This window comes from Oncorhynchus clarkii, chromosome 11, assembly GCF_045791955.1.
Source record: "Oncorhynchus clarkii lewisi isolate Uvic-CL-2024 chromosome 11, UVic_Ocla_1.0, whole genome shotgun sequence".
NCBI classification, from domain to species: domain Eukaryota; kingdom Metazoa; phylum Chordata; class Actinopteri; order Salmoniformes; family Salmonidae; genus Oncorhynchus; species Oncorhynchus clarkii.
Genome location: NC_092157.1, coordinates 35,024,260 through 35,048,805, shown reverse-complemented (window position 1 = coordinate 35,048,805; position 24,546 = coordinate 35,024,260). Strand labels below are relative to the sequence as shown.

Below are 24,546 nucleotides of genomic sequence, written 5' to 3'. Positions count from 1 at the left end.
AAAGCCCTGACCTCAATCCTATAGAATATTTGTGGGCAGAACTGAAAAGGCGTGTGCGAGCAAGGAGGTCTACAAACCTGATTCATTTACACGAGCTCTGTCAGGAGGAATGGGCCAAAATTCACCCAACTTATTGTGGGAAGCTTGTGGAAGGCTACCTGAAACTTTTGACCCAAGTTAAACAATTTAAAGGCAATGCTACCAAATACTAATTGAGTGTACGTAAACTTCTGACCCACTGGGAATGTGATGAAAGAAATAAAAGCTGAAATAAATAATTCTCTCTACTGACATTCTGACATTTCACATTCTTAAAATAAAGTGGTGATCCTAACTGACCTAAGTCAGGGAATGTTTACTAGGGGTAAATGTCAGGAATTGTGAAAAACTGAGTTTAAATATATTTGGCCTAGTTGTATGTAAACTTCCCACTTCAACTGTATGTTTGTATATCCCATATCTGCGTAAAAGTGAAGACTCGCTCTGTCATAGTGGCATCCGATTCTTCGGGGACTCAAGTCCTTTCAGCTTCAGCTCATAACTTCATGTGTGCTTTCCTCTATGTACCCAAATACACCCCGTTTGTCACATTGTACCTATGACACACTGTGTAAGTCTATAAACAGTAGCCATACTATAATGTGTCAGAGGTTTGCATCCCAAATGGCGCTCTACTCCATATGTAGTGCACTTCTTTTGACCAGGCTGTGCATGGAATAGGGTGCCATTTGGTACACATACATAATGTGTACTGTGCTGGAAACGACCATTTGTTTACTCCTGTTTACACTATTGTCTTTCTGGTACAGTATGACTCAAACATGACTTTTGTAATTCTATTCAGGCACGTGGAACGGCACCACCAAGGTGGCGATTAAGACCCTGAAGCCAGGCACCATGTCCCCCGAGGCCTTCCTCCAGGAGGCCCAGATCATGAAGAAGCTGAGGCACGACAAGCTGGTGCCCCTCTACGCCGTGGTGTCTGAGGAACCCATCTACATCGTCACTGAGTACATGGCCAAAGGTACACATCGTCGTACGCACGTATAGCGGACGCGTATAAATCACACACACACATATTATTGTACACACACACGCATGTGACATGGAAATCCATCTACGTAGTTACAAAGTACATGACTAAACGCACCCATGATTATGACACACGCATGCCTAAAGGCACGTACGCGTGCGTCACATAACCCATCTGCATAGGGGCAGTAGTCAGAGGGCTTGTTCGACATTGCAGGCGACTGCCGACTGACTGATCTACAAATGACCTTGCATCATAAATAACTACTCCTTATTATTTGTGGATCAGGCAGTCAGTCACATTTTACCCAAAATGCTTCACGTCGGCAACAATGTGGAACAAGCCAACAGACATGGCTAGGTACCAGGTACACATGTTCATGACACACACAGATGCAGTGACGTGTGTGTGTGTGACTGGCAGCATGGTGTTGAGATGTAGATCTACGGCTGATCAGATGTGTAATTAAAAAAGGTATAGCTAGAGCCTCTCTCCAGAAGGGTCCTTAGACACTCACACACACGCCTGGGGCAGGTGATTGGCTGACTGGCTCAGCTGGCGCTTGTTGTACATGTGTGATGGAGTTGGAGAACCTGACCTGGAATTTAATACAAAGAAGAGAAAGCATGAGATTTGGACGTTAGTTGTTGCATGTCTCCGAAAGATCTTATGGCGCAGAAGTTTTAGATATTACGCCACAATGCACACGTCACCCTATTAGAAGTATCCCGGACAATTTTCTTAAATATTACATTTTTTAAGTGTTATGGCCATTTTAATTAACGTACCCTACCGGTTGAAAGTCCTTGGAAATCCCATGTGGGTTTTGGGGGCCCGGAGTAGAGATGTTTAATTGAAAACTGCAGCAGTTTTGTGGCGAGCTTTCATCTTTCTTGACTGCAATGCGTCTCACTGTTTCTTTTTAATTAGTGATTGAACACTAATGACTTATCCCTAAGTGGACTCAGTGGTGTGTGCGTGTGTGTGTGTGTGTGTGTGTGTGTGTGTGTGTGTGCTAAATTATATTGCATCGGTGTGTGTAGACTAGCCTAACTCACAGGGGAGTGTGTGTTTATCCCATTGATGTCCCCTGTGACTCTAATCTTGGTTTCCTCTCACACTAAGGAAATATTTGTGTCCCAAATGACACCCTATTCCCTATATAGTGTACTAGTTTATATAGTGTACCAGTCACCAGGGCCTCATAGGGCTGTGGTCAAAAGTAGTGCACTATATAGGGAATAGGGTGTCATTTGGGACACATGCTAAATGTCATTAAGAGCCATGTACCAAACATAGACACACGCTGCTAGCTTCATCAATACCAAGGGAATATTTAAGATGTCGTATTTAAGAGGCCTTAAGTCACTATTTCTGTGGTGTTTTGTTGCCGCACCGTTGGCAACATTTTCAGCACTCTCTCTCTGGTACAGTAACTGTCATGTTGCTGATTTTGTAATTGTAGGAAGTTTGCTGGATTTCCTGAAGGAGGGAGATGGTAAATTCCTCAAGCTTCCCTTGCTGGTGGATATGGCCGCACAGGTAAGTCAAAAGTCAGCCTCTCAGTAAACCACCATGTATTATTACAAGTGTCTCGCCCATCAGTTTCTCCACCTAAGGATACGTTTGGCCTCTTTTTGACTACCAGTAGTACATGAAAAAACTATTTCTTCCTTTCTAAATCACAAGATTCCTCCCTCTTGTGTGTATCGATGGGTCCCAGATGGCACCCTATTCCCTATTTAGTGCAATACTTTTACCCAGGGCCCATAGGGCTCTGGTCAAAAGTAGTGCACTATATAGGGATTAGGGTGTCATTTAGGACTTAACCTAAGAAAGGCTGCTCAGCTCTGAGTGGGTCACATCAAATATTAACGTGGGCATCAGTGAGGAAATGGAGTCTTAAACTATTTTTCTTGTTTTCCTCAGATCGCTGACGGTATGGCTTTCATCGAGAGGATGAACTACATTCACAGGGACCTCCGTGCCGCTAACATCCTGGTCGCGGACAACTTGGTGTGCAAGATCGCCGACTTCGGTCTGGCCAGGCTGATAGAGGACAACGAGTACACGGCTAGGCAAGGTTAGTAGAGCACAGAGTAGACTTGAGCGGGATACCGTATACCGGGGTATTTGGAAATAGCCACGGGATGGTTCTTTAATACCATCAATACTAATAAACTATTTTAAGTTTTTCAATACATTGTAATATTTGTAGCGATTTTTAAAGTAAATACCTGTAGTCAACTTGTGCAAAGCGTTCTTATTTCACCTGTCACATTATGAAGCATACCGTAGTTCCCCAGAACAGTTGATCCAGTCACGCGTTTGTTTGTAAATAGCACAACGGGAGAAAGAGGGAGCAGGTGAGTCCAACTGTGTATTGACATGGGTCGTGTTTTATATTGAAAGTCTTTTATTTATTTTTTTGGCTTCAATAGAGTGGTCAGGGACACGCAACTATAGTTTTCCTTCACGGAAAATACATTAGTGCAACACAGAAAATAGCTTCATTTTCGTCAGATTGACAACACAAGTGCAACGCTATTTGGCTGGCAGCCACACAACTAAATGAGCGAACAATGAAAAAGCAAATACGATGCATGGCCGTGATGTCTGTAATGTTTAGGCCTGTCGTAGAAAGACTAGCCAGCTACATTTCCTAATGTTTTGCTTCAAGTTCATCTTCAAAAGCACCAGAGTTAAGTAGCTGCACATCAGTCAGAGCGCGGCCTGCTCATCGAATGCCCGTTAGTGAATTCTCATCCGAGTTTAGAAGTGCAACTTGCGCACAACATTTGTCTGGTGCCGAGCAAGAAATTACAATAAGAAGCATTTTAGATCCGTGTTTACAAAACACAGCAAGATATTTCTTATGCGTTTCATTTTTATTTTTTTTTACCTGTGTGAAAACTGCATAATTCTGTGTTAACGTGACCCCTAAGTTTAACTTGCTATCTAAGTAAGTGGCTGAATTATTAAAGTGATGGGGCATCGTGTTGTGCTAGCGTTTGAGAAGTCAAAGCCTTCTGAATGAGTTATTTGTACAGCTGCCTCTGCTATCTTGATTTCCTTGCGTTTTTTTCACTTCTCTGTTCTTTGTGGTCTCCTCCCCCCGCTTCTCCGAGCAGTGCAGTCAGGCCCGTTGCCCTAGTGACTCACCACAGACATAGCTTGTAGATATGCTGCTGGAGAGCCAGTACGGCATGCATTAAAACTTTGTTCATTTGAACAATGTCTCTCGTCCCTGGGATTAAACACCTCCCCCTGCAACTGGTTTCTGGACTTCCTGACGGATCCCCCCCAGGTGGTGAGGGTAGGCAACAACATGTCTGCCACACTGATCCTCAACACTGGGGCCCCTCAGGGTTGTGTACTTAGTCCCCTCCTGTACTCCCTGTTCACCCACAACTGCATGGCCAAACATGACTCCAACACATTAAGTTTGCTGCCGACACAACAGTGGTAGGCCTGGTCACCGACAACGATGAGACAGCCTATAGGGAGGAGGTCAGAGAACTGGCAGTGTGGTGCCATGACAACAACCTCTCCCTCAATGTGAGCAAGACAAAGGAGCTGATCGTGGACTACAGGAAAAGGCGGGCCAAACAGGCCCCCATGAACATCAACGGAACTGTTGTGGAGCAGGTCAAGAGTTTCAAGTTCCTTGGTGTCCACATCACCAACAAACGTTCATGGTCCAAACACACCAAGACAGTCGTGAAGAGGGCACAACAAAACCTTTTCCCCCTCAGGAGACTGAAAGGTTTGGCATGGGTCCCCAGAGCCTCAAAATGTTCAATAGCTGCATCACCGCCTGGTATGGCAACTGCCCGGCATCTGACCGTAAGCCACTACAGAGGGTAGTGCATACGGCCCAGTACATCATTGGGGCCAAGCTTCCTGCAATCCAGGACCTGTATAGTAGGCAGTCTCAGAGGAAAGACCATAAAATTCTCAGACTCCAGTCACCCAAGCCATAGACTGTTTTCTCTGCTACCGCACGGCAAGCGGTACCCGGAGCGCGAAGTCTAGGACTAAAAGGCTCCTCAACAGCTTCTACCCCCAAGCCATAAGACTGCTTAACAATTAATCAAATGGTCACCGGACTAGTACGTTGACCCCCTCCCAAGGTCTACAACTTGTTGTATTCGGCCCATGTGACAAATATAGTTTGATTTGATTTGAAACTCACAAAAAATGACATTAGGTAGCTCCTACCTACAGTGCCCTCGGAAAGTATTCAGACTCCTTGACATTTTTCACAATTTGTTGGCGTTCTAGCCTTATTCTAAAACATGTATTAAATCATCCACCTATACACAATACCCCATAATGACAAAGCAAAAACAGGTTTTTAGAAATATTTGCTAATTTATTAAAAATAAAAAACAGATATCACATGCTGCCACCACCATGCTTCACCATAGGGATGGTGCCAGGTTTCCTTCAGACGTGACGCTTGGCATTCGGGCCAAAGAGTTCAATCTTGGTTTCATCTGGTCTGAGAGTCTTTAGGTGCCTTTTGGCAAACTCCAAGTGGGCAAATTCTGTTAGCATTTCTGATAATAGATGCCCAATGGTCTTTTTTTAATCAAATATATATATTTATTATTATATGAGAAGGGAACAACATTCCCACCTCTTTCATTGTCAATAATAAACATTTATTGATGAAGAATGCTGAAATTATGTGATTGAAGAAAGATTGTTCAGAGATTAAATTACATTTAAATAATTGTAATTTCTACACACTTTCTACCTGGTTTAAGTTGTTTAAGTTCAGACAAGTATTTTTCCATAAATAAAATATATTTACAGTGTATATACAGTGGGGCAAAAAAGTATTTAGTCAGCCACCAATTGTGCAAGTTCTCCCACTTAAAAAGATGAGAGAGGCCTGTAATTTTCATCATAGGTACACTTCAACTATGACAGACAAAATTAGAAAAATAATCCAGAAATTCACATTGTAGGATTTTTAATGAATTTATTTGCAAATAAAAAATAAAAATAAGTATTTGGTCACCTACAAACAAGCAAGATTTCTGGCTCTCACAGACCTGTAACTTCTTCTTTAAGATGCTCCTCTGTCCTCCACTCATTACCTGTATTAATGGACCTGTTTGAACTTGTTATCAGTATAAAAGACACCTGTCCACAACCTCAAAAAGTCACACTCCAAACTCCACTATGGTCAAGACCAAAGAGCTGTCAAAGGACACCAGAAACAAAATTGTAGACCTGCACCAGGCTGGGAAGATTGAATCTGCAATAGGTAAGCAGCTTGGTTTGAAGAAATCAACTGTGGGAGCAATTATTAGGAAATGGAAGACATACAAGACCACTGATAATCTCCCTCGATCTGGGGCTCCACGCAAGATCTCACCCCGTGGGGTCAAAATGATCACAAGAACGTTGAGCAAAAATCCCAGAACCACACGGGGGGACCTAGTGAATGACCTGCAGAGAGCTGGGACCATTGTAACAAAGCCTACCATCAGTAACACACTATGCCGCCAGGGACTCAAATCCCGCAGTGCCAGACATGTCCCCCTGCTTAAGCCAGTACATGTCCAGGCCCGTCTGAAGTTTGCTAGAGAGCATTTGGATGATCCAGAAGAAGATTGGGAGAATGTCATATGGTCAGATGAAACCAAAATATAACTTTTTGGTAAAAACTCAACTCGTCGTGTTTGGTGGACAAATAATGCTGAGTTGCATCCAAAGAATGCCTACTGTGAAGCATGGGGGTGGAAACATCATGCTTTGGGGCTGTTTTTCTGCAAAGGGACCAGGACGACTGATCCGTGTAAAGGAAAGAATGAATGGGGCCATGTATCGTGAGATTTTGAGTGAAAACCTCCTTCCATCAGCAAGGGCATTGAAGATGAAACGTGGCTGGGTCTTTCAGCATGACAATGATCCCAAACACACTGCCCGGGCAACGAAGGAGTGGCTTCGTAAGAAGCATTTCAAGGTCCTGGAGTGGCCTAGCCAGTCTCCAGATCTCAACCCCATAGAAAATCTTTGGAGGGAGTTGAAAGTCCGTGTTGCCCAGCAACAGCCCCAAAACATCACTGCTCTAGAGGAGATCTGCATGGAGGAATGGGCCAAAAAACGAGCAACAGTGTGTGAAAACCTTGTGAAGACTTACAGAAAACGTTTGACCTCTGTCATTGCCAACAAAGGGTATATAACAAAGTATTGAGATAAACTTTTGTTATTGTTCCAAATACTTCTTTTCCACCATCATTTGCAAATAAATGTATTAAAATTCTTACAATGTGATTTTCTGGATTTTTTTTTTTCATTTTGTCTGTCATAGTTGAAGTATACCTATGATTAAAATTACAGACCTCTCTCATCTTTTTAAGTGGGAGAACTTGCACAATTGGTGGCTGACTAAATACTTTTTTTCCCCACTGTATATACTGAACAAAATTATAAATGCACCATGCAACAATTTCACTGCGTTATAGTTCATATAATAAAATCAGTCAATTTAAATTAATTTGAAATATATTTAGGCCCTAATGTAAGGATTTATGCCCTCCCAGGCCCACCCATCCCTGGGAAGGCATAGGCCAACCCACTGGTTGGGCCTAGCTCCCCAATCAGAATGTATTTTTCCTCACAAAGTGGCTTTATTACAGACAGAAATACTCCTCAGTTTCATCAGCTGCCGGTGTGATTGGCTCGTTAAATGTCATTATTGTAGGGCTCATAAAATGCATTGAATATATGGCGCATCAGGATTGGATGGTCAAAGCTCTAATCAAATCCAGACATATTTATATCCTTTATAATGCTTTAGATTGACACTTCAGGTTTTGGTGGGAAATACCGGGTTTCCCGGGAGAAAAGTGATTTATTCTCGGAATGGAACATTTGTAAAATACAGAGAAAATATTCAGCCCTATTTCCTACCATGGTAAATTAGGCTAATGGCGAAAAGCAGATGGTCATATCCAATCGGATTAGTTGAGGTGAGTAAACTCTTTCTCAAGCTTCCTGCTGCTTAACCATTTAAGCCCAATGGTTTCAGCAGAGAACTAACACTCCTTTTTCCACTCAACAACACTCTAAAACCTCAAACCTTTTGGAATGGGACTTTTTGATTTTTCACCCCGCTGTGATATATTTATGATGTAGGATTCTTTTTCGATCAATTACCTTGCAATCAGATCACACTTCAACCGTTCAAAAATTCAGCTATGATTCATTTTGTTACGGGAGGTCAATAGTGTAATTGTTATGGCAGACTTGAGTGTGAACTGTAATATCGGTCACCTCTCTCCTTTTCCGAGGGCACTGTAGTGGTTATGGTACAGAGCTGTAAAGGTCTCTGATGACCCCTAGTGGAAGTTAATGTTCTGTCTCTCTTCTTTCTCTCTCTGTATTTCCCCCTCTTCTCTCTCTGTCTTTGTCCCTTCCCGCTCTTCTTTTATCCCTTCCCCTCCTGGTTTTTAGGGGCCAAGTTCCCCATCAAGTGGACGGCTCCTGAGGCTGCTCTGTACGGCCGCTTCACCATCAAGTCAGATGGCTGGTCGTTCGGCATCTTACTCACCGAACTGGTGACCAAGGGCAGGGTGCCCTACCCAGGTGAGAACACAGACAAAATGAAAAACCATGTTTGCGTCCCACATGGGACCCATTTCCCTATACAGTGCATTTCCTTTGACTAGAGCACATAGGGAATGGGCACTATGTAGGAATTAGAGTGCCATTTTGGGATGCAGTCCCATAACAACAATGGCAGTCTGTGAGGCTGTCCATCTGGTTAAGATACTTCAATTGTATGATGCCTGAAGCTGGGAAGCAGATTTCTTGTGTGACCAGGAGGAGTAGTCATAAATTAGATGCCAGCGCAATGTAAACAAGGAAGTGACTAATTTGGTTAAAGGTGATCCGTCACAAGTCTTATAGCCTAGACTAGTTAATACTGTCATAGGAAGTGGGCCAGGGGTGACACTGTCTGATTGCTGTTTTTGTCTCTGTGGGGTAAACACACACACACACAAGCTGGCTGAGATTAGAGGAGACCATCTGGTGGGATCTGATTCGGAGATTGAACACCACTCTTGTTTAGAACCATCTGTCCCAGACTGATCGAGCTCTGGGGAGAGAGAGGGAGGCTGGCGGGTGCTCTGAAACACTGACACACACAGACACTACCCTTCAGGCCAGGCTTTAGAACCGAAATGATTTTCCAATCGTTTCGTTCTGAACAGTACCATTATTATAATTTTTTTCCCATCCAGCAAAATGAAATTCTGAACCGGTTTGAACCCCTAACCCTTTCTGTTACTTTTTAAACCTCTTGAAATCAACCTTTTTATTACATTTAGCTCGATATTAAATTACTTCACCAATCAGTGCAGGTTGCTATGGAGTGTGCAAACTATTTACATGCATTGTACAGACCATTGTAGGGCGCGAGATGCGACTGAACATTTGCAGGTGGGGAGAGACGGCGGAGGAAGAGGCTTGACTTGAAGCGCTGGGCATCTTGTTGTTATGACATTCGTTATCTGAATTAGGCCCACAGAATCATACCTACGGAGGAGCGGCTTCTACAGTATGAAGGAACTTTGAGTGTCTTTGAACTTCAGAGAGTTGCCTTAACGTTGGACCAGAGCTAGCTATCTAAGTAGCTTGTGTGTGCAGAGCGGCACCAGAATTTAAATGAAAACAAGTCTTCCCTTTTTGTAGTTAATAAATAACTACAGTGCCTTCGGAAAGTATTCAGACCCCTCGACTTTTTCCACATTTTGTTACGTTACAACCTTAATCTAAAATAGTTTTTTTTATTTTTATACCCCATAACGACAAAGCGAAATTAGGTTTTTAGATTATTTTTTCAAATTTATATAAAAAAAAAAAATTGCAATACCTTATTTGCATAAGTATTGAAGGACATAAAAATTGAGCTCAGGTACATCCTGTTTCCATTGATCATCCTTGAGATGTTTCTACAACTTGATTTAGAGTCCACCTGTGGTAAATTCAATTGATTGGACATGATTTGGAAAGGCACACACCTGTCTATATAAGGTCCCACAGTTGACAGTGCATGTCAGAGCAAATACCAAGCCGAAGGAATTGTCGGTAAAAGTCAGAGACGGGTGTGTTGAGGCGCAGATCAGGGGAAGGGTACCAAAAAACCTCTGCAGCATTGAAGTTCCCCAAGAGCACTGTGGCCTCCATCATTCTTAAATGGAAGAAGATTGGAACCACCAAGACTCTTCTTAGAGCTGGCCACCTGGTCAAATTGAGCAATCGGGGGAGAAGGGCCTTGGTAAGGGAAATAACCAAATACCCAATGGTCCCTCTGACAGAGCTCTAGAGTTGCTCTGTGGAGATGGGAGAACTTTCCAGAAGGACAACCATCTCTGCAGCACTCCACCAAACAGGCCTTTATGGTAGAGTGGCCAGAAGGGAAGCCACTCCTCAGTAAAACGCACATGAAAGCCCGCTTGGAATTTGCCAAAAGTCACCAAAAGACTTTAAGACCATAAGAAACAAGATTCTCTGGTGTGATGAAACCAAGATGACACACTTTGGCCTGAATGCCAAGCGTTACGTCTGGAGGACACCTGGCACCATCCCTATGGTGAAGCATGATGGTGGCAGCATCATGCAGTGGGGATGTTTTTCAGAGGGAGGGATTGGGAGACTAGTCAGGATCGAGGCATAGATGAACGAAGCAAGGTATAGAGAGATCCTTGGTGAAAACCTGCTCCAGGACCTCAGAATGGGGTGACGGTTCACCTTCCAACAGGACAACGACCCTAAGCACACAGCCAAGACAACGCAGAAGTGTTGACAAGTCTCTATGTCCATGAGTGACCCAGCCAGAGCCCGGACTTGAACCCGAACAAACATCTCTGGATAGACCTGAAAATAGCTGTGTAGCAAAGCTCCCCATCCAACCTGACAGAGCTTGAGAGGATCTGCAGAGAAGAATGGGAGAAACTCTCCAAATACAGCTGTGCCAAGCTTGTAGCGCCATACACAAGAAGACTCAAGGCTGTAATCCCCGCAAAGGTTCATCAACAAAGTGCGGAGTAAAGGGTCTGAATACTTATGTAAATGTCATATTTCCATTTTATTCCAAAAATGTATTAGCAAAAGTGTCTCAACCTGTTTTTGTTGCTTTGTCATTATGGGGTGTTGTCTGTAGATTGATCGGGGGGGGGGGACACACATTTTAATCTAATTTAGAATAGCTTGTTACAAAATGTGGAAAAAGTCAAGGGTCTGAAAAACCTTCCGAAGGTGCTGCATCCTTAACTAGCATTAAAAAAGTTTATCCATTATTTTCTAATTAACTATCTCTCTCCCTAATTTCCTAATTTCTGAAACACGCTTGTAACATCAGCAGGCTACAGTAGACTATGCCTCGGAAGGGGAGGGGCAGGCAGCCTACACGCACTGGCAAAGGTTTTCCAGCTGGCATGCAGACAGCGGAATGAGTTTCTAAGTGACAGAGGGCTTTTCATAGGTGCTTTGTTGTGTTTTTTTGTGGGACTGGAAAGAAATGCCCGTAAAATAATATAACGTTATTAACCGGTTACCATGCTTTTAAAATAATGCTTCTGTTCCGGAAAAGTATAGATCACTTTCATTACAGATTCTGTTCCTTGAAAAATTTCATTGTTTTAGGATCTGTTCCCTGAACCGATTCCAACCCCTGATTCAGGCCTCCTTTTTATTTATGCTTTTTGAGGGGGAGGGAGGAGGGGCGTGTAATATAGTCTAGTAAAGCGTTTGGAGCGATGTCTCAATGGAATTAGATCACAGACCTAGTTTTGTTGTGGATAATCTTGATTTTATTGCGTGGCCTAACTGATACGGTTGACTGTACAGTTAATGTAATGGGCACTAAACAAACTGACTCCCCCCCCCCTCTCTGTTATTTATCTCTTTCTTTCCATTTCTCTCTCCACCCAGGCATGGTGAACAGGGAGGTCCTGGAGCAGGTGGAGCGGGGGTACCGTATGCCCTGCCCCCAGGGTTGTCCCGACTCCCTCCACGAGATGATGAAGCTGTGCTGGAAGAAGGACCCCGACGAGAGGCCTACCTTCGAGTACATCCAGTCCTTCCTGGAGGACTACTTCACAGCCACGGAGCCACAGTACCAGCCCGGGGATAACCTATAGTCAGGCCTGGCCGCAGCGCAGCCCTGGACCCCTCCACCGTGCAAAGTATCCCTCCACCCAGGAGGAACAGACTTTGATACTGACGCATGGAGATCAAATGCTATGAATAATGTGCTTCAGAAAAGGCAACTGGAAGCTTGGTTATCGAGTTGCACAAACCACTGCTATCCTTGATGATAAAAATAAATATGCTATTTTTTTTTTTTTTTACACTAATTTTTACTGATCATTTTGTCTTTTTTATTTCAGGTACTACAGGTCTTAGTTTGTATGACTTTACTCCTTTTGTTCCTTTGTTTTTTTAATTCCTCAATTTCCCACATGGTTATAATGATCATGTTATTTTTCGAAGTGACCAATCATTCTGTTGTGTTGTTTCTAAAATCTTTGTTGAACTGTGAAAATGCCACATGAGAGAGATGGGTAGGTGCCCTTGGAATAAGAGCTCTTCAAAATGGTGGATGAGAGAGAAGGATGTACTGTAAGCGATGAAAATATTGTCGAGTACTGTGGGAATATTTCAGTTAGGATAATTCAGTTCTGTGTTCAGTACATTTCATCAGTTCAACTGGAATATGCTTTTTTCTCCTCCTGTGTTTTTCTGAACGATTGACTTGAGTGACGCGGATCAGGGACAGTTGCGTGGGTCCGTCTAGTCTGCTCATTTTCTATTTTATTTGTTTTTATTCTATGTAACTGTGAGAATAATTCATATCTATCATGGACATGGTTCTAGGGTCATGTGAAGCCTTCCCTTCGAGTCCTTCAGTTGGACATTTTTACAACACTAAGGCCATCATGTTATGTGTCCCTGACCGACCATTGCTATGCCAAGTTAAATCGCCTCTTTAAAGATCACTACAGAGTATTTTCTGCGTATGTAGTTGAAGTAAGATGAAGTTGCCCCTAAACACTGATCTTGGTTCAATTTAGCATTTCCCCTACTAATTGTTATGGAAAGGGAAGCTGATCTTAGATCTGTACCTAGGGTAAACTTCACCCCAGAGCAATATATCACTGTGAGATGGGAGAATATTCAGCTCTCCTTGCAAAGCCCACAGCCCTGTAGCTCACTAAGCTACATGCCAATGTGTCTCGTCTCTGCACATATCATAGCACTACACAAAAACAAACTAAATATTCACCCTCTTAGTTCCAGATTTGAATTTGTTGATACAACCACCTGATTTGGCCATTACATGCCAGAAATTGGTTCTACACACCTATGTTAAAGAGGACTTGGCCTTCTCTTTCACATACATGGAGAAGTCCTTCAACAAACGTTATCTTTTCGATTGTATACTTGACTCATCCTCACGTGTTTCATTTTCAGATCTAAAAATTGTTTTTTAAAAAAGTTACAATTTTGCCTTTATGGGAATATATTGCCAAAGCACCTGAACTGTTTTATGTTGTCTACATGTGATTTTATTTTGTGAATGGATTTAATTCAGTCTACAGTTTCAGCCTAGATACAAAGAGAATTAGTTTTTATTTACATTTTCGTTTTTATAAAGTAGCTATAAACCAGTGAGCAGTCAGTTATTTTAAGACTGCAACAGGAGGAAGCTCAAAGGTCTTTTTAATGTGTCATGTCACATCAACAGTTGTCATTTTACTCCTTTGTTTTTCTTTAAACTCATCAATTCGGTCATTTGATTATGCATACTTGCATAGATGGGCAGAACACACATGGTCAGCTGAGTTTTTAAAGAAGGGCTTTGTACAAAGTTGTGAAATCCTAATTTTATAAATACATTTAAAAAAGGACAGCAAAGACTAGAATGCAAGTCATAAAGTTGGTGGAAAGATAAATAAATATGATTTAGATACTAATCTGTGGAATTTGTAATTAAACATTACAAAAATTTAACATTTCAGATTTTAATGTGTGCTATTTGTTGAACTCGTTAGATTCATCAGTTTCATACAGACAGTTGATATCACGTTTTTTTAAGACTAGAATGCAAGTTATGAAGTTGGTGGAGAAATAATTATGGATGCTTATCTGTGGAATTTGTACAGTTGGAAAATTAAACATGTCGGATTTGAATGTGTGCTATTCTTTGTTGAATTCGTTAGATGCAATAGTTTTATACAGACACAGGGAGTTGATGACACTTGTCGAGGCACGAGCTGTCACAATGTTAATATTATTGTTAATATTATTGGCATAAATTCATTTTTGCCAGTTGCATTGACGGAGATCTATGAAACTGCCCCGGATTTACCGAGGCTATGTCCCGTCACGTGACCAGACGTGTCGGTTAAGGGAGGCCAGCCCTGCTCAAACGTGAACGGTAATCTGCTCTGCACTCATATTGTCAACAATGCTGCGTTTTTATCAAAACCAATAACTGCTGCATGTGAAAACACTGAATCCTACTCATTACTCCACGCGCGTCACTTTTGCCGTCGGACAGAACGGAGCACCCGGCTCAAGCCCAAGAGGCAGCCGGTACCCAGGAAGATTGTAATCAACGCCAACCTGGTTCACCCGGTTGTAGCCACTATGATTGCATAAAGTCATGTGAGAATCACACTTTTCCTACGCGGAAAGGCATTTCAACAAATCGCAGTGGGCGGGACTCCATGTTGAGCAAGCGATAGTACACTAGCGGGCTACTTCCCTGTCTAAAAAAAATTGAGCAAAATGAAAAAAATTATAAAGTTGACTGTCCGCGATGTCAGATTTCCAACATCTTTGGAGCAACATGGTTCAGACGCAATGGTAGGTGCATCAATGCAATGAATGCGTTCTTGCAGAAGTTGCAGACAAAATTGATATCTGCAGCACTTTCTTTAATCATGTCACATTTTCCCCTACCTATGGTAGGCCTAAGGATCATATAGGAAAATATACATTTTACTTCTTTCAGCACACCGACCCGGACTACTCTGTCGCCTATGTTGTCATCGAAACTGATCAAGGAATGCAAGGATATGGCTTGACTTTTACTGTGGGGAGAGGCACAGAAATTGGTAAGATTCTTGATCCAACGTTCACCATTTCAATGTATTATTGAGTGTTCTAGTTGGTGGGCTTTGTTTAGTAGTCTAAATACATGTTATCCACAGCTACCTCTTGTGGTAGGTAGTATGTGTAAACCCAACACAGTCTGGCTTTGTATGCATAGGTGCAACCAGAACATAGGTACTCCCAGATCTCTAAATGATTACGCATTACATGCTAGTTGTCCCCATGTGAACCTAACTGCCAGTCTGAGGATAATACTGTGTACTTTTTTTCAAATGACTTAACATTTGTCCCTTTTTTAAACTGTGCAGTTGTGTGCGCTGTGGAAGCCCTGTCAGCCCTCGTTGTGGGGAAATCTCTAGAGGAGATTGTGAGTGACTTCCGTGGATTTTACCGTCTCCTCACCAGCGATGGACAGATGCGATGGGTGAGTGTACACAGCCACTCCAACACAAACTACCCTAATCAAGCCACACTGAGTAACTAACACTTCACTGAAAGACGTGTGTAAGCAGATCTTTTACCCCGGTCTTGTGCCAGATTGGACCAGAGAAAGGAGTCATTCAGTTGGCCACTGCGGCGGTCCTGAATGCAGTATGGGACCTCTGGGCACGGTCCGAGGGCAAGGTGAGACATTGGAGTCCTGTCCCCTATATAGTGTGCTAGTTTTGACCATGGCCCACATTGCCTCAGCAGTCGTTGCTGTCTGAACCTTGTAACTGATTTTATTTATTTTTCAAATGAATTGAAAGCAGTAACCCCTCAATGTACTCTGAACATGTCATAGGACCAAGAAAGTGTGTGTGTGTGTGTGTGTGTGTGTGTGTGTGTGTGTGTGTGTGTGTGTGTGTGTGTGTGTGTGTGTCGATGAGGGTTTTCATCAGACAGCGACGCTATGGATGTTAGTGGACCAGGCATGCCAAGCAATATAGCAAGACACTTCATATGTCGAGATACTGCTAAAATGACTGTTGTCCTTTTGTCAACAGCCACTGTGGAAGCTGCTTGTTGAAATGGTAAGTTGCTGATATGGAGAGCTTTTTAGCTTTACTCTAGAGTAAAGCATCAAACTTAAAGAAGTGTTTTTTTTTTTTTTTTTTTTTTGAGAATCATATCTGTATTTTGGATGTAAATGGCATGTTCTAGAAATGTCAAGACAGAAACTTACCCAAACCAGCGATTGACATCCTCGTTCTGTAGTATGTGGGCTCGAACAAAAGCTCCAAATGTGTCTTTATAGAAACGGAAAAGCTGTCAGTTTAGTGATGCAGCAGGTCTTTAGATGTGTACAAATGAAATTGTCGTGCCAAACTTTTATCCGCCACGTCATATTCAATTTTGTGCGACATTGAAATATGACCTTGCGGATAAAGTTTGGAGTGACACAATGTAATGTGTACACCTTGGAATGTGCTGTAATCAGACACGTTTTTAGGATGAAGCAGTGTATGTACGTGTGCCTGTACACGCTTGTGTTCTTGCCTCAGGACCCCAGAAAGCTCATCTCATGCATTGACTTCAGATATATCACTGATGCCCTTACTGAAGAGGAGGCTCTTGGTACGTCTTGCTGAACACTGTCCATAATATGTTCCTCTATTGGCCATCTGCACTCTGGTTTAACAGGTTCACAAGGTAGTCTACAAACACCATTACCTATTATCTTTAATCTGCGTGTTCTCTCTCTCGTTCTCTCTCTCGTTCTCTCTCTCGTTCGCTCTCTCAGATATACTTGTGAAAGCTCAGACGGGGAAGCAGCAGAGAGGTAAGCACACAAAGGGCCTGAGCGATGTTAACGGCTTTGATAAGTGGAGTTTAGTGGCTGTAATTGCTCCTCCATGAAGTGCTTACAATCCCATAATATACTCAGTACTGCAATTATAAAAATGTACCTTCCTCTATTGGAAAATGAATTTTATTAATGAAGTGTATTGATGTGAATGAATGTATGACCTCTCAGTGGACCAGATGCTGAAGGAGGGTTATCCTGCCTATACCACCTCCTGTGCCTGGCTAGGATACTCCGACCAGCTGCTGAAACAGGTCTCCTCTCATACACATGCTGTGCATTGGTCTGAGTACCAAATGGCACCTTATTCCCTATGTAGGGCACTACGTTTTACCAGGCCCCATAGGGAAACCGTATATACAGTGTGGTTCTAAATTATTGACACCCTTAATAAAAATGAGCAATAATTACTGTATTAAATTATTAAAATACTGGGCTATAATTAATGCAAAAAGTGGATTGTTTTCTATACTAATACAATTTCTAAGTTTAACAAGTGATACTTTTTTGTTCTCAAAAAGATAGGTGTCAGAATTGACACCCCTGAAGACTCTTATGAATAAAGGAGTCAAAAGTGTAATATTTGGTCCCATAGTCCCAGCATGCAATGACTACATGAAGCATATGCAGTTCGTTTTGTTTTTTTTTTCAAATTATTTTGTGCCCAATAGAAATGATTGGTGAATGTGTTGTCACTTATTTTAAATAAGAATAGAATGTTTATAAACACTTCTACATTAATGTGGATGCTACTATGATTACATGTAATGATGAGTGAAAAGGTTAGAGGGTCAAAGATCATACCCCCAAGACATGCTGACCTCCCTTGTTAGTAGTAATTGTGAGAGGTTAGCATGTCTTGGGGGTATGGGTGTCAATCACTTCGGACCCCACTGTATGTCAGTCTGTGTCTTTCTGTGTCTTTCTATCTTCCTATAGCTGTGCACCGATGCACTAAATGATGGATGGACCAAGTTCAAAGTGAAGGTGGGGGCTGACCTAAAGGATGACATTCGCCGGTGCAGTCTCATACGGCAGATGATTGGACCCCACAACACACTGGTAAATCTGTAATGCCGTTGGATTCAGTAAACCTCATGCACAGGATTGGCTCAATTCATTCTGCAGCCAATTGTCTTCTCTGTATCAGATGATTGATGCCAACCAAAGGTGGGATGTAGGCGAGGCCATAACCTGGGTGACCAGGCTGGCTGAGTACAAACCCCTGTGGATCGAAGAGCCCACCTCCCCTGACGATATCCTGGGACATGCTGCCATCTCCAAGGTGATGAGGGAAGGATCTGAGGCCTGGGTTCTTAATTGCTTTGTGATTCCTCACATCCTATTTCCCCGCCTCCTTTTCAACTGTATTAGAGAAGGTCCCTCCCCTTGGACCTTTTCTCCAATGTGTTTTGAGGAGTCAAGGAGATGGAATGTGAGAAATTGCGGAAGCATAAATTGAGAAACAGTCATGCATTCAGAATGAAAGGTTATTCTCCAAGCCTCGACGCTTGTTTCTGCTTAAGTTTAACGTCTCTGTTCTGCCATTGCAGGCCTTGGCGCCGCTTGGCATTGGAGTGGCCACAGGAGAACAGGTTAGGACTCCCTGTGTGTCAATGTTACTGACTCATTGTGTTCAGTGTTTTACACTAGCGCTGTCAGTATGTAGTCAGTTTAACTGATATGTAATGAATGTTGTTCTTGTGGCCCCTCCAGTGCCATAATAGAGTGATGTTCAAGCAGTTCCTCCAGGCGTCGGCGTTGCAGTTTGTCCAGATTGACAGCTGTAGACTGGGCAGTGTCAATGAGAACCTAGCCGTGCTGCTCATGGCCCACAAGTTCAAGGGTAAGACATCAGCGGTCAAATTCATAAAGCATCTCGGAATAGGAGTGCTAATCTAGGATCAGTTTTGCCTTGTAGGGAAGATTGTATGGACGGGGGGGGGGGGGGGGGGCTTGATCCAAAATCAGCAGATGCTTGATGAGTAGGAGTCCAGCTGTGTGTCTCTGTTTATCTTTTAATCTATTTCCCCAGTGCCTGTGTGTCCTCATGCTGGAGGTGTTGGACTGTGTGAGCTGGTTCAGCACCTGATTCTCTTTGACTACATCTCTGTGTCTGCCAGTCTTGACAACCGGTGCGTGAACATGGACATCCCAGCCCATCATTCTAAACCATTCAAGCTACAATGACATAATATAGAATATAACAATGACCCCATAATTATTTCATTTGGTTATAACTGTAATTATTTGAGCTGTGGTCAGGTGCTGTAATAAAATCTGTTCTCTTTCTCAGGATGTGTGAATTTGTGGACCACCTCCATCAGCACTTCAGAAGTCCAGTTGTGATTCAGAATGCCCACTACATGCCTCCCAAGGTATGGTTTTTATCAAAATGATCTGGTGTTGTGATCGGTCATTGAAATGCTGTGGCTCTTTAAGTCTTGCCCATGGTTTCTGTTGGTCATTGTTCCATCAGGATCCAGGCTACTCCTGTGAGATGTTGGAGTCGTCAGTGCAGACACACCAGTACCCTCAGGGGCAAGTGTGGAAGAAGCTCCAGTGACGAGTACGGTGTCGTGGAGGAAGCCGGGCAGTTAAAGTAGATTTTTCAACCAATGATTTTCTTAAGTAACCATTGAAAAATTCCTGTATTTGGTTATCAATGCACAAGATGAAATGATTTCACTTTTGTATGTTTCTAAAAGGGATGTTTGTGCCAATAACTAAATGTATATATTCTTTATTTACCAAATTCCTGTGATACAAACAATATAAAATACACACTTGAATCTAAAAAGGCAACAGGTACTGTACTGTACCAGAATATTTCAATCAAAAGGAAATCCTCCACCCAGATATTACACTGAACAAAAATATAAACACAACATTTAAAGTGTTGGTCCCATGTTTCATGAGCTGAAATAAAAGATCCCAATTTGTTTACATCCCTTTTACGGCGCATTTCTCCATTGCCAGGATAATCTATCCACCTGACAGGTGTGGCATATCAAGAAGCTGATTAAACAGCATGATCATTACATAGCTGCAGCTTGTGCTGTGGACAAATGGCCACTAAAATGTGCAGTTGTCACAACAATGCCACAGATGTCAAGTTGAGGGAGTGTGCAATTGGCATGCTGACTGCAGGAATGTCCACCAGAGCTGTTGCCAGAGAATTGAATGTACATTTCTCTACCATAAGCTAATTCTGTCATTTTAGAGAATGACTGCGACAGAAGTCGCAGCAGTTTCAACTGTACCAGGCGGATGGCTTGTATGGTGTTGCGTGGGTAAGCAGTTTGCTGACGTCAACGTTGTGAACAGTGACCCGTGGTGGTGAGGGTATGGGCAGGTGTAAGCTACAATAAATGAATAATTGCATTTTAATCGATGGAAATTTTAATGCACAGAAATTCAATGACGAGATCCCGAGGCTCATTGTCGGTCCATTAATCCGCCGCAATTACCTCATGTTTCCGCATAATGCATGGCCACATGTAGCAAGTATCTGTACACAATTCCTGGAAGCTGAAATGTCCCAGTTCTTCCATGGCCTGCATACTCGTACATGTCTCCCATTGAGCATGTTTGGGATGGTCTAGATCGACATGTACAACAGTGTTCCAGTTCCCGCCAATATCCAGCAACTTCGCACAGCCATTGAAGTGTGGGACCACATTCCACAGGCCACAATTAACAGCCTGACCAACTCGATGCGAGGGTGTCGCGCTACACGAGGCAAATGAATGGTGGTCACACCAGATACTGACTGGTTTTCTGACCCATGCCCCTATTTTTTTTTAAGGTATCTCTGACCAACCGATGCATATCTGTATTCAGAATCATGTGAAATCCATAGATTAGGGCCTAATGAATTTATTTCAATTCACATTTCCTTACATGAGCTATACTTCAGTGAAATCTTTGAAATTGTTGCACAGTGTTTTAGTTTTGTTCATTGTAGTTAATTGAAGGCCATTTAAACTGCCATCTACATTTTGATGATGCGTTGGAGATTGTAGTCAATGATCTTAGTCTTCTGCACGGAAGTCATCTCTTTTTTTTCTCCACTGTCCGAATGAGCTTCAGCTTGGGGAAAGGCCGAATCTCTCTGGAGCTGTAAGGGAAGAGTCATCACGTTTGGGCCGCGGCCAGACATTTTGTGTCAGAAAATGATGGATTGAGCCAATGGTTTTGCAATGGGAGTCATCCGTTGACGGATAATGGACGACCGTCCGTCAAATGCACAACATATAGGCATTTGTACGTTTTGCAACCAGTCCAAAGATAGTTGAACTTTTGATGGACAAATACAGAAGGATGAATGTGTATTTGTTTTCATGCGTCTGTGTGGCCATAGCTTTACACACCTGTCACTGCAGTGTGTATATCTCAGTTGTTGTATCTGTCATGAACCTACTTTCACCAGGCTGGAGGGAGAGAGGCAGGAATGAAATACCTTATTTTACTACCCTGCTTTTATTATAGACCGGTTATTACACTTAAAATATCATCCTTTGTGTCGAAGGGAGGGTGTTAGTGAATAGGGGATTTAAGCTGGTGTCTGCCCCACCTCAAGTCCTGTGATGTGGGCGATCATGTAGGTGAGGATGGCGTAGCTGGCGATGTTGAAGGGCACTCCCAGGCCCATGTCCCCCGAGCACTGGTACAGCTGGCACGGCAGCTTCCCGTCAATTGAATACAACTGACACAGGGCAGGGCAGGGGGGCAGCGCCATATGGTCTGGGAACAACACAGGCACAGGTGTGTGAGCAATACAAACCAACATTGACTGTTAAGTGTATACACCGTGAAGTCAGTGAAGACTGTCAGATGCCTTTGAGGTTCCACGCACACATGATGATTCTTCTGGATTGATCTTGATTGTGTCAACTTTCTGTATTTAGTCCACACTTTGTCCTGTGTAATCTATAAGGGAAGTATTATCCATGAAAATTAAGCACTAGTTACATTTTTTTTAATCGAAACACTCATATCATAATCCTACAATACCATGTTAGAGTGTGCTGTACCTGCGTGCATATTTCTGTATTCCGCACCATAGTGCCTCCACTAGAAACTCTACACAGGTCCCAGGTCTCCCTCATCCCGGTCTCTGAACCCCATCTTGTCCAAGAAGTGTCAGGACCCGTTTGCATCTCAAATCTTCACCCCTTTCTCTGAGCTCCTTGGCATTTGTTGAGTCCTGCAGCATACACACACAGAGAACCAAGACCTGTCAACTTCTCTGTCCCCTGTATGGTATGGAGCACCACCTACTGGATGTAGTATGCAAGTGCGTAGGCAGACCTACAATTCAATGCATGTGTGGATTATTTCAGAGGATATGGTTTCATTCTTACTTTGATAAACCAAAGTAGTTTTTCAAGAATTCCTTTCCAGAAAAACTTTTTGGCGTCAACAAAGGAAACTGATCTGGAATGATAAACTAATTTGCAAGATGGCGCCGACAGATGGTCGCCTCGCTTCGAGTCCTTAGGAAACTATGCAGTATTTTGTTTTGTTATGTATCATTTCTTTGATTGTTAGGCCAGAAAATCTTAAGTGTTATTACATACAGCCGGGAAGAACTATTAGCTATAAGAGCATCGTCAACTCACCAACATTACGACCAGGAATACGACTTTCCCGAAGCAGATCCTTTGTTTGGACCACCAGCCAGGACATTGGATCTAATCCCAGAGGCCGACCCAAAACAACGTCGCTGGAGAAGAGGTAGACGGAGCGGCCTCCTGGTCAGACTTCGAAAGCGTGTACACTGCTTCCGAGTATATTGCTCGCCAATATCCAGTCTCTAGATAACAAGGTATATGAAATTAGGGCAAGGGTTGCCTTCCAGAAAGACATCAGAGATTGTAACATTCTCTGTTCCACGGAAACATGACTATCGGGATATGTTGTCGGAGTCGGTACAGCCACCGGGTTTCTTCATGCGTCGTGCAGACAGAAATAAACATCTCTCTCGGAAGAAGAAGAGCAGGGGTGTATGTTTCATGATTTAATGACTCATGACTCATGGTGTAAAAACATAATACAGGAACTCAAGTCCTTTTGTTCACCTGACCTAGAATTCCTTACAATCAAATGCCGACCATATTAAGAGAATTCTCGTCGGTTATTGTCACAGCCGTGCATATACCCCCTCAAGCAGACACCACGACGGCCCTCAAGGAGCTTCTCTGGACTCTATGTAAACTGGAAACCATATATCCTGAGGCTGCATTTATTATAGCTGGGGATTTTAACAAAGCAAATTTGAGAACAAGGCTTCTTATATTCTACCAACACATTGATTGTTGCGCGGGCAATACACTAACATTTGCTACTCTACCTTCTGCGATGCATACAAGGCCCTCCCCCGCCCTCCCTTCGGCAAATCCAACCACGACTCCATTTTGCTCCTACTGTCCTATAGGCAGAAACTCAAACAGGATGTACGCTTAAAGATTGTTTTGATCACGCGGACTGGGAAATGTTCCGCGCAGCCTCAGAATGACATTGATCTATACGCTGACTCGATGAGTGAGTTTATAAAGAAGTGCATTGGAGATGTTGTACCCACTGTGACTAATAAAACCTACCCTAACCAGAAACCGTGGATAGATGGTGGCATTTGTGCAAAACTGAAAGCGCGAACCACCGCATTTAACCATGGAAAGGTGACTGGGAATATGGCTGAAAATAAACAGTGTAGTTATTCCCTCCGCAAGGCAATCAAACAAGCAAAATGTTGATATAGGGACAAAGTGGAGTTGCAATTCAACGGCTCAGACACAAGACCTATGTTGCAGGGTCTACAGGCAATTAGACTACAGAAAGAAATCCAGCCAAGTCATGGACACCAACGTCTTGCTTCCAGACAAACTAAACACCTTTGCCCGCTTTGAGGATAATACAATACTGTGGGCCTCCTTCTTCGTGACCGATGTAAGACATTTAAACATGTTAACCCTCGCAAGGCTACTGACCCAGACACCATCCTTAGCCGCGTCCTCAGAGCATGCATAGACCAGCTGGCTCGTGTGTTTACGGACATATTCAATCGCTCCCTATCCCAGCCTGCTGTCCCCACATGCTTCAAGATGGCCACCATTGTTCCTGTACCCAAGAAGGCAAAGATAACTGAACTAAATGGCTGACTACCGCCCCATAGCACTCACTTACGTCATCATGAAGTGCTTTGAGAGACTAGTCAATGATCATATCACCTCCACCTTACCTTCCACCCTAGACCTATTTCAATTTGCATACCGCCCCAACAGGCCTACAGACGATGCCTACAGCTCAGCCTTCAACATCATAGTACCCTCCAAGCTCGTCATTAAGCTTGAGGCCCTGAGTCTCAACCCCACCCTGTGCAATTGGGTCCTGGGCTTTCTGACGAGCCGCCCCCAGGCAGTGGAGGTAGGAAACAACATCTCCAATTCGCTGATTCTCAACACTGGGGCCCCACAAAGGAGTGTGCTCAGCCCCCTCCTGTACTCCCTGTTCACTTATGACTGCGTGGCCAGGCACGCCTCCAACTCAATCATCAAGTTTGCAGACAACACAACAGTAG

General features: G+C 43.1%; 2 protein-coding genes and 1 pseudogene across 2 annotated transcripts in view; 2 read left to right on the top strand and 1 right to left on the bottom strand.

Moving 5' to 3' along the window:
* LOC139420463 (tyrosine-protein kinase Yes-like) overlaps window positions 1-14,251 on the top strand; it is a 50,113-nt gene extending 35,862 nt beyond the window's left edge. The window contains exons 8-12 of the mRNA XM_071170637.1: window positions 845-1,024; window positions 2,499-2,575; window positions 2,963-3,116; window positions 8,507-8,638; window positions 11,990-14,251. Coding sequence (XP_071026738.1) covers window positions 845-1,024; window positions 2,499-2,575; window positions 2,963-3,116; window positions 8,507-8,638; window positions 11,990-12,198 — 752 coding nt within the window. The 3' untranslated portion in view covers window positions 12,199-14,251. The remainder of the gene's footprint in view (window positions 1-844; window positions 1,025-2,498; window positions 2,576-2,962; window positions 3,117-8,506; window positions 8,639-11,989) is intronic.
* Window positions 14,252-14,456: 205 nt separating this feature from the next.
* Window positions 14,457-19,912, top strand: LOC139420722 (enolase superfamily member 1). The gene is made up of 15 exons (XM_071170954.1): window positions 14,457-14,929; window positions 15,078-15,180; window positions 15,487-15,602; window positions 15,716-15,802; window positions 16,165-16,191; window positions 16,663-16,735; window positions 16,902-16,940; window positions 17,136-17,218; window positions 17,904-18,026; window positions 18,115-18,249; window positions 18,518-18,559; window positions 18,681-18,810; window positions 19,000-19,099; window positions 19,261-19,342; window positions 19,444-19,912. The coding sequence occupies exons 1-15, from the start codon at window positions 14,852-14,854 to the stop codon at window positions 19,528-19,530; spliced, it is 1,305 nt and encodes a 434-aa protein (XP_071027055.1). The 5' UTR covers window positions 14,457-14,851; the 3' UTR covers window positions 19,531-19,912.
* Window positions 19,913-21,519: 1,607 nt separating this feature from the next.
* On the bottom strand, window positions 21,520-22,655 carry LOC139420567 (thymidylate synthase-like; annotated as a pseudogene).
* Window positions 22,656-24,546: the final 1,891 nt, after the last annotated feature.